The sequence below is a fragment of the Halyomorpha halys genome, unplaced genomic scaffold, assembly GCF_000696795.3.
Source record: "Halyomorpha halys isolate HHAL.00 unplaced genomic scaffold, Hhal_1.1 Scaffold260.1, whole genome shotgun sequence".
Lineage (NCBI taxonomy): Eukaryota > Metazoa > Arthropoda > Insecta > Hemiptera > Pentatomidae > Halyomorpha > Halyomorpha halys.
Window position 1 is genome coordinate 60,542 of NW_027112780.1, and position 11,028 is coordinate 71,569.

The following is an 11,028-nucleotide window of genomic DNA, read 5'->3' on the forward strand; positions in this document are numbered from 1 at the left end:
ATATATACATATTAAAGTATATATACATATTTAAAAGTTATGGTAGGACAAGGCCTGTATACAACCTTAATCCTAACTCCCCATGTAAATAAGCACTGATAATGTATATAGGAGCATTACAGAGAGAATATAGCCAGTATCATCTTTATCTAGCCAGTATCTTTCGAGAATATATCTAGTAAGCGTGTGTTATAATTCTGTTCCCTTTTATTTAAGTCTTTCAGTCCAAGTGCTCGTAAGTTATATATATAGGGTCTTTTTTTAAGCCCGATAGAACTTGAAATTGTAAAAAATAACACAAAAAATTAAATTGTAATCAAAATTTTTTTTTTATTCGAAAGATCAATACGTGACATTAACATTTGAAAATGATTTCGGGCATATGGGCACCGCGGCTGTTCTTGACGAAGCGCATTCTGTAAAATTGTGTTCAGCGATGAGGCGCATTTTTGGCTTAACGGGTTTGTTAATAAGCAAAATTGCCGCATATGGTCGTGCGATTTGACACCTCTCGATTATTTCCTGTGGGGCTACGTGAAGTTACTGGTTTATGCTGATAAACCAGCAACAATTGACGCCTTGGAGGCCAGCATTGTTCGTGTTATTCGTGACATACGGCCAAAATTGGACGTCCAGAATGCGCTTCGTCAAGAACAGCCGCGGTGCCCATATGCCCGAAATCATTTTCAAATGTTAATGTCACGTATTGATCTTTCGAATAAAAAAAAAAATTTTGATTACAATTTAATTTTTTGTGTTATTTTTTACAATTTCAAGTTCTATCGGGCTTAAAAAAACACCCTATATATTTATATACAACTGTTTTTCACTGTAGGGCAAGAATATGAGAACAATAGAATCAAGAAATGTCATAAACACACACACACTTATACTTTATTTTTTCCTATTTTAGGCAGTTCTAACAAAGTTAAACTTATCCTTACCTGCTGGTAAAACAGTTGCAGTTGTAGGGGCATCTGGAAATGGCAAATCAACAATTGCACTTCTTCTTGAGAGGTAAAAAATATACTAATTTATGATCAAAATATAGGACAAAAGAACTGTTAACTATTACATTAAAAAATATTCAAAATAACTTAACAGTTTTTGTACATTTAGTATTAACCAGAGATGGGAAAAAAGTATTCGACTGACGAGGGAGGAATACATTTTTATTCAAAGTTTTTGTTCCATTGACTAGAGATGAATTCATTTTTATTCGAATAAAAATAAGAATAAGCAATCGGAATACTTTTGTATTCTAATATTTGAAATATTATTTCAATCAAATAAAAAATTAGTCGATTACAATATTATTCAAATATCAATTAGATTTTTTTTTTAAATTTGCTAATTTTTGACCATTTTCGATATCAATTTATGAGGGTCCCATTAGACATTTTCAGACGAGTAGAAAACGAAAATGCTATCGATTTTATGATCATCTATCTATTTATTTTAACTTTTCTAATTTCCCCCTTAACAGCGCTCCCCGCAGATCTCAGAACGATAGACGTAGGCCTAACCATCTGAGCCACAGACAGCTCTGATTATATTTCATGTGTTTCTACTTTCTGTGACTAAAATCTTCCCACAATTTTTATTTAGCTAGAAGAATTTTTAACCTGACCTTCTTTCTCTTCTTGAATAACTATCATTATTTGTAATTTGGTAAAAAAAAAAAAATATATTGTATTTAATGGAAAACAATATACTTTTTTTTTATTATGATGCAGTAATATATTTTGTTAGCATAAAACATAAAGTAATATATTAAAATTATCGACTAAAATAAAACATATAAAATGTTAAGTAGCTGGGGACAACTTGGAAGCAGCAAACAACCTTGGAATAGTTACACAAGCTTGTTTTAGTTACTTTTTGCTCTTTGGAAGTCCCAGTTGGGAATTACTCTGAAGGCGGATCCACATGTTGGCCACTCGCCACGAATCGGAGGCTTGTACAAATGCTCGGTAAACAAAGTGCGGGCCATCCACATGTCAGTGTTATTCAGAGAGGCAAGCATGGCGGACGTACAAATGGTTTCAGCCATTGCACCAGGATTATATTATTTTTATTAAAAAAAAAAAAGAAGAAAATGAAAGGAAATTAAATATAAATTAACAGGATTAAATATAAAACTAGTTATAAAAAGTCTGAACAAATACCCTTAACCTCCTACCACCTCTCAGTTGCAACTAGACAAAGAACAATGGTGGAGATGCTACACGAGCGCTCTCACGAACTCCTTTGATCTGTGTCCAAAAACCGACTTTCGACGGATCGGCAACGAGCTTAGGCCAACTCGTACAAGCCACCCATCCACATGCTCGCGCATGTCTGAGTTCGCCATGGCTTGGGCAACATGTAGAGGCCCCTTTACATATAAAGGTGGATCTACATGTTGGCCAAGCCTTGGCAAACTCAGGCATATGCGAGCTTGTTGATGGGTAGCTTGGCTTGGCTGGTAGGAGTTGGCCTAAGCTTGTTGCCGATCCGTCGAAAGTCGGTTTTTTGGACACAGATCAAAGGAGTTCGTGAGAGCGCTCATGTAGCATCTCCACCATTGTTCTTAGTCTAGTTGCAACTGAGAGCTGGTAGGAGGTTAAGGGTATTTGTTCAGACTTTTTATAATTAGTTTTATATTTAATCCTGTTTATTTATATTTAATTTCCTTTCATTTTCTTTTTTTTAAATAAAAATAATATAATCCCGTTGCAATAAAAAAAAAAAAAAGTATATTGCTTTCCATTAAATACAATATATATATATTTTATTTTTTTTACCAAATTACTTAATAATGATAGTTATTCAAGAAGAGAAAGAAGGAGGTCAGGTTAAAAATTCTTCAAGCTAAATAAAAATTGTGGGAAGATTTTAGACTCAGAATGAAGGAACACACGAAATATAATCAGGGCTGTCCGTGGCTCAGATGGTTAGGCCTAGGTCTATCGTTCTGAGATCTGCGAGGAGCGCTGGTTCAAATCCGGCTTGGGCATGGACAGTCCCTTGGGGAGTGACAGTCCCTCATAATGAAAAACTAGACCCCCCCACCATGGTTAAAATAGGTTGGTCACCTGTAGATACTGGTATTTGGTGGGGGAACAAGTCCAGAAATTGGGCCTAGAGGTCCCTTTTGCCAACCTCTGATGGCTACCTGAGTTGCCGATACGTACTAACCAAGGTGGGAGTGTCAAGATTCATTCCTCATACCTGTAGATAACTAGGTAAACATATGCTTCGCTGTGGATTACCTTAAAAAAAAAAAAAAAAAAAAAAGATAATGAGAAGATCTACAAAATCATTGAGGGAACGAGAAAAGAAAAAAATCTGTAAAAAGAATCAATGGGAAAGTCGGTAATTATATCTGACAGAAGAAAAATATAATGAAAAGATGGAGGTAGAATTTCAAAGATGTGCTAGAAGGGAGAGAGAGAGAGACCTTAATTCTGATTGATGGTGAAGGATTATTGATATGATTGATGAAGATAATTTTATCAGTGAGGAAGGATTTCAGGATGCAATCTCTAAAATGAAACTTGGTGAGATAAAAGCAGGACTGGATGAAATAACTCCCAAAATGATGTATTTGAGAAGCAAGGAGTGGAAATTTTTCTCCTTCTCTTGAACCTGATATGGCTCTAGAAAAATATAGCATTGAGGAAATCATTAGTGAATATTGATTAGTAGATTAATTGGAAGTTAGATTCAGTTTTTTTAAATTTTAATTTTACTTAAAGCTTTTAATAAAAAAATAGTAAATTTTATCTAAATCATTATTATTAGTATTGTTGATTTTTAGTAATGGAATATATCTGTTAAATATGTTGGATGGTGTATTTTACTAGTCACATTATTAAGTTATTAATCTATTCTAACAATTTTATTATTATTTTTATTAATATTTCTATTTATAAAAAACTATGTTGAGAAAACAAAATTATTGATGATTAAGTCATGAAAAGTTTGGTAAATAAGCATTGTTACCACTCTAGGATGTATGGGCTGATAAAATTACATAAAGAAAATAAACCTTTAAGACCAATTATAAATGGCATTGATGGGCCTTTTTTTTTTCTTTCAAAAATAGCTTCACTCATGTATACAGAGATAAGGAAATTGACATTATAAATGTAATAGAAGCAAAACAGAAACTAAGGGATATTTAAATTGAAGATGATGGGACGATGATAATTTATGACGTTGTCTCATTGTTTACAAATATTCCACCCAAATTGGTTTATAAAATGAAAAATGGGAGGAAATCAAACCAAACACGAATATAAAAAATAAAAAATTGTTCCTAGGAGGAATACAATTATGCTGTGAAAATGGCATTTTCAAGTACAAAGGTGATATATACAGCCAGCTTTTTGGAGTTCCAATGGGAGAAAGCTTATCAATATCATTTGCAGGACTAGTCATGAATAATCTAATAAAAGATGTACTTTCAAAATCAGGTATTCAAGTAAAAATTATGCTAAAGTACATAGATGATATTTTTTGTATATTAAAGAAAACGGATGTAAATAGATTGCTTGAAGAACTAAATAGCCACCATGAAAAATTAAAGTTCACAATGGAATTGGAAAAGGAAGGTAAATTAAGATTTTTGGATATGTTGGTGGTAAGACAGGGTAAGAATATAATCACAGAATGGACAAAAAAAGAAACAAGTAGTAATATAATATTGAATTATTGTTCTTGCCACCCTTATCATATGAAATATAATGTAATAAATAATTATATTAAAAAAGCTATTAAAGTAACTGATGATAGTTTAGTAAGGTTACTTATAATAAAAAAAATAAGATAATTAATACGTTCCTAGAAAATTTTTACCCAAAAAAATTAATTTACAAGATTTGGGAAATTAACCTTAAAAATATAAAAAATGAAACAGGAAATAAAATATTAAATAATAAAGTAAAAAATAAAAAAAATTATGGATTCAATTATATTAAAGGACTATCTGAAGATATTAAGAAATCATTTAAGGATTACGATGTTGATGAGTACTCTCTGAGTCATAGACCCAACAATAAAATCAAAAATTATTATAGTATATTAAAGGACAAAATTGATACAAGAAATCAATCGGGATTAATATATAAAATTCCCTGTCTAAATTGTCCAGCTATATATATGTATAGGTGAGACAAAGCAATTATTGGGTGACAGAATTTATCAACACAATAATGATTTGAAAAACGAGGAGAAGGATCCAAATAAAACGACACTAGTACAGCATGCAACCAAAAACCAGCATATTTTTGATTTTGAAAATACAATGATTTTACATAAAGAGAATAATACATTCAAAAGGAAAATACTTGAATCCATTTACATATCTGAAAATATTGATTATACAGTGAATTTCAAAACAGATACAAGAAATTTAAACCAACACTATGCACAGATATTAAGTAAAATTAATTTATGAATGATATAGGATACAGTGAATGTGGATAATTATAATTAGCCTTGATAGGAATTTTACTAATGAAATAAAGAGGAAAATTGACAAAAGTGTAGTTATAATAAATAATTTTAATGCTTGAACTGAGTGGAGGAAGGTTACAAGCATTGTTGTGAAAAAGTTTTTAAGGAATAGTGACTGTGATAAATGATTTTAATTTTGGTTTTAAGTGAATATTGACTAATTAGGTAATTAAACATATGTGGGATATACTTATTAACAAAAAAATATATTTTACCTTATGTTTTTAATGTTTCATAGAAATTGTTGTTTTGACCTGGGCAGAATAGCCTGCGTGGAGTTAGAGTTTTTAAATTATATAATTCCAAATTGTATTAAGGTAAGATAAATTACGAATAATAATGTTAAGTATTTTGAAATGTTTGAGGATCATGTAATAAAAGCTGTTTTGTAGTAGATTGTCCCTGAATATGGCCAGATTGGCCAAAACGTCAGACTTATAAGAAAAATAAAAGGTTTTGGGACTAAAATGGATAGAAATTAAATTATTTATTTAAAAAAAAAATTACCTATCTCAAGAAAGTGTTAAGATTATAAAATAAAACTTTATTATTATTTTTATTAATATTTATATTTCTTCACAAATAGCAATTATGTATTTAATTTCTTTCTAAATGTAGTATAATATTTAACATGTAATGTTATATTTAACATTTTTAATTGTTGTACTTTTTATTTTAGATTTTATGATATAAACAGTGGATCTATTACAATAGGTGGCATTAATATTTCTGACTTGGATCCAAATTGGCTTAGAAGTTCAGCCATTGGTATTATTAACCAAGAACCTGTTCTTTTTGCCACATCTATCAAGGAAAATATAAAATATGGAAAACCTACTGCCACAGATGAAGAAGTAATTGACTATTACATAATTTTACATTTTATTTGAGTATCTATATATCCAAGGAACTTTACAAAATAAATCATATATCATAATGAAGAGCTGCTTGTGGATCTTTAAAGAAGACTAAATCTTAAGTTTTTATTAATACTTATGATTTTAACTTTATTATATTATTAGTTATAGTGTCATTCGGGGAAGGTCCAACAATTTTCAGTGGAAGAGGCTCTAAAGAGCAATTGAAAAGATTATGAAACTTGGAATGAATGTGCCATTTCAGTAGTCTGAATGAATTCGATCCTTGATAAATGGTATTGTGCAGAAAAAATGTCTTCTCTAGAGAATGAAGCGCTTTGTTATTGCAAAATACAGTGAAAATATCTACTGAAAAGTGAAAGTATTAAGAAATGATTTCAGCCCTGTGCAATTGCTGTATAAGAGTGTCATGTGCCAACTAGAAAAAAAAAAAAAATACAAGTTTTTACTAGAATAAGGAAGAATGACTACTAGGAAGGGGGTGTTCTGGCAATTCTGAGGAATAATTAAAAATATTTTTTTGAAAACGGGACGTAGAAACTCAAAGAGGAAAATATTCTGAATTGCCAGAAGAAGTATGAGACATTATCAGCATCTTTAAAAATCATGGACAAGGAGGAGAACTTACAGTTGAGCAAGATGTACTGTGTTGAGTACTGGTTTACTACTAGAGTTTTGACCATGGAAAGAAATGCCATATGGATCATCCTGTAGTCATTAATACTGTTCCAACATATAATGAATAAGATATAAATTCCTTTATTAAGAAATTCAGTTCAGATTGGTCTTTGTTTTTTCTGTATGTATGATCCATTGTTTCGGGTAACTTAAGGTTAACTGAAAGTCTGAAATGGATTGGGGGGCTTCCATAGGAAACGCACTACCAGTGCTCCATGTGGCCAAGAACAAAAGCTTACCTCCTCCAGCCCTCGGTGGAAGAGAAACAACCTGGGCTTCAGAGAGCAATCTTGTTTTATTCCAACAGCAGTTCTCTTTTTTTTTTTTAACTATCATCTTTAGTGCAAAATGAGTGAGTAGAGAGACTCATAAGGGCTCTCCCCTCCCCCCCCCCCCGTAGCAGAGGAGGAGAGAGAGAAATCAAGAAATGAGGAGGAAGTAACTGGAGAATGGAGTAAGTCCACCTAATTCAGCATAATTAATATCCATCATCTACAAATGTTTTATTTCGGCAACCCCCTACTACTTGTAACTTGGACAATAGATTTTCCTTTTCTGTTAACCAGGTTTTATTTTCATTACATACAGTCCACTACATCCCACTAGCTAATCAAAAGTGAATTTGCATCTGGCCTTTAGTTGAAGGCGTACTTCATATATCCATTTTCTAATAATGTTTTGGTTTGTTTCTTTTTGGATTACTTGTAAGTATTTCTATCTCTTTTAAGATGTTTTGTTCTGTTTAGGTCTATGAAGCTGCCAAGTTAGCTAATGCTGATGAATTCATTAGGAGTTTTCCAGAGGGATATGAAACTGTAGTTGGTGAACGTGGTGTTGCTATATCTGGTGGCCAAAAACAAAGAATTGCTATTGCTAGGGCTTTGATTAAGAAGCCTGCTATTTTAATTTTGGATGAAGCAACAAGGTAATTCTTTTTCATCATTTTAGCTTATATGTTTTATATGAAACATTCCTTATTTGACATCATCTCAAACTGCTTTGTATATAGTACCAAAAAATATAGATCCATCTATTACTAATCTCAATAGACTAATTATCAAGTATTATCAAGTTTGTAATTTTGATCATTATGAAAATGTCTATTAAAAAAAATTGTGGCAGTCTTGGTACTGGCTGACAGAAGTGAAACTTCCCTCCCTCTTATAACTTAGAACAGAAAATATTAGTTCCAGTAATAGTAATGATTAGAATAGAACAGCCATTTCATAAGTCGATTCTAGCAGGGAAATTTTTTACAACACTAGGAGACAGGAGCTCACTCAATCATACCAGCACTGCTCCTGTAAGAGATTGTTTAGCTCCTCTAAGTTTTTACTCTACTATTACAAAATAAAACTTTTCCTGCTAGAGTTGGCCAGCATTGTCTCTCCCCCCCCCCACCATCCTGTTTCATATCATGTATTCATTCATCTCATTCCCATATAATTTTTTTTCCTCTGAGTTTTAGAACGTCAGTATAGAAGTTTCACTTAAAAAAGGTTACTTGAATTTGATAGTCAGCCGCAACCTAACATGTGTTCTGGTATCTACTAGTAGAATGCTCTTTCTACCTGGATATCTTTGAAAATTCAGAGTATTAATTTGATAATTTGAGTTCCATTAATGTAATCCATTGGATTTTAATTATATTTAGTGTAACTTTAAAATCGTAGTTTTCTTAGTCAGGGCTGTTACTGTGTTAAGTATATATAATCAGAAATGTTACACCATTATTAATATTTGTTTAATGTAATCGTGTTTTCTCTCTTGCTTTCCAGTTACTTTTAGAAAAGACTGGAAATTATCTTAAAAATCCTTCAGGGCATACGAGGAAAAAATTATAGTACAGTTAAAAACTGTTAATTAATTAAGATTCCATTCCATATGACCCTTCCTCCTAAAGCTTTTCATCCCTCAGAAATAATGAACATCATCCACCATTTACCTTCCAAAAAAGCTCCTGGCCATGATATTATCACATACCTTATTCTGAAACAACTCTCTTACAAATCCATCCTATTCCTTACCTATATCTATATTGCTACCCTCCAATCCACCTATTTCCCCAACCCTTGGAAAATATCTATAATAAAAATGTTTCCCAAACCCTCCAAGCCACTTGAGTATCCATCTTCCTACTGTCCTATTTCCCATCTGCTCATTATGGGCAAAATCCTTGAAAAACTTATTAAAACGCCTCTATCCAATCCTTGATTCATATCATGTTATTCCTGACCACCAGCTTGGATTGAGAACATCCCATTCTGCCATGTAACAATGTCATTGAGTGGTTGATGTCATATCTTCCACATTGGAGCGCGGAATGTACTGCACGGGAGTCTTCCTCGATGTTGAACAAGCTTTTGATTGAGTTTGGCATTCAGGACTGCTCTATAAACTTCGTCAATTCCTTCCCCCTACATATTTCCTTTTGATCCGCTCCTGCCTCTCTGCTAGAACCTTTTAAGTAAATCATCATAACCTGGCCTACTCATCTCCCTTTTCTCAGTCCGCCGGTGTTCCTCAAGGTAGTATCTTAGGTCCCATTCTCTATACGGTTTATACAGCTGATATCCCACCCCACCCTAACACAGTCCTAACAACATAGGCTCATGAGACATGTGTACTGTCTGTAAACAACGACCCTACTAATGCATCACAAACTCTACAGACACATCCATTGAAGAATGGTGTTATAACTGGAGAATCAAAATAAATCCTAAAAAAATCCACCAGATCACCTTTACTCTCTGTGGTAAACCTCTACCCTCCTATCCTACAGTATCCTCCTTAAATATTCCACTAATGCCTATTGAACAGATTCACTACTTAGGACTCCATCTCGACAAGAGACTTACTTGGAATCCCTATACAAGACTGAAACGGCTAGAAACTGCTCTTAGATTTTGATTCCTACAACACCTACTTGACAAATGCTCTAAACTTCCCATTCACTACAAAAAATTATTATATACTATGATAATCAGACCAATTTGGACATATGGAATTGAGCTCTGGAGCTCTATCAAATTCCTCCCTATTCAATCCTTACAATCCAAAATCCTCCATAAAATCCTTGATGCTCCTTATTACATCACTAATAAACTTAATACTAAGGAATTGTTTAAATTTTTTTCGGTGTCATTTAGCCTTGTATTATAATATATTATATAATATAATATCTTATTTTTTTTTCTCTTAATATTAGGATTTAAATTACATTTTTTTATGCACTCTGTATTCATTGTAAGTTCCTAATTTAAATAGTTTTTATTTCTAAATTTTCTGTATTGTGAATATTGAACAAACATTGTACCACAAATTTGATACAATTAATAGTACAAGAGCCGGGAAGAAAAAAAGGTAGTTATCTCACCCCAATTTTTGATTACATTGATGAAAATTAGGTATAATTACTTGTCAAAATTGATGAGTCTGCCAATTATAAGTAGGGGGAATAAAATATTAGCGGCTGATTCAAAGCCTTAAAAAAACATTAATTTTTCATTCGGAGCTCTATATCTTAAAAACTACCAACAACACTAGAAAATCTAAGAGAAAATTATTTAAAGAAGAGTAAATTTTCTGAAATATTAGCCCTAAAAGAGCTATTTACGTCCAATAGTTCTCGAGAAATAGCTTTTTAAAAACCAAAATTTCTTAAAAATCTACTGAAAGATTAGTAGTTACTTAATTTATTTTGAGAAATCTATATCTCAGGAACTATGTGACTTACAGATGTCTATTAGCACTCAAATTAAAGCTAGTTTAATGGACTATACAGAAGTTTATTACCTTTACCTTCGTAGGAATTGTAGTTTTCATGATATTTGCTAAAATAAATTGATTTATAGTTGTTCGGACAAAAAGTTTGATATATGAACAACTTCATTTTAGAAACAATTGGACGTATAGATGTCTGCCAGCGCTCAAATTAAAGCTAGTTAAATTTACTATAAAATAGTTTATA

General features: G+C 32.0%; 1 protein-coding gene across 2 annotated transcripts in view; it reads left to right on the top strand.

Moving 5' to 3' along the window:
• Positions 1-11,028, top strand: part of LOC106680400 (mitochondrial potassium channel ATP-binding subunit) — a 47,312-nt gene that overhangs the window by 27,071 nt on the left and 9,213 nt on the right. For both annotated transcript variants that reach the window (XM_014420095.2, XM_067050547.1), the window contains 3 exons: positions 914-1,017; positions 6,182-6,356; positions 7,805-7,983. In XM_014420095.2, coding sequence (XP_014275581.1) covers positions 914-1,017; positions 6,182-6,356; positions 7,805-7,983 — 458 coding nt within the window. The remainder of the gene's footprint in view (positions 1-913; positions 1,018-6,181; positions 6,357-7,804; positions 7,984-11,028) is intronic.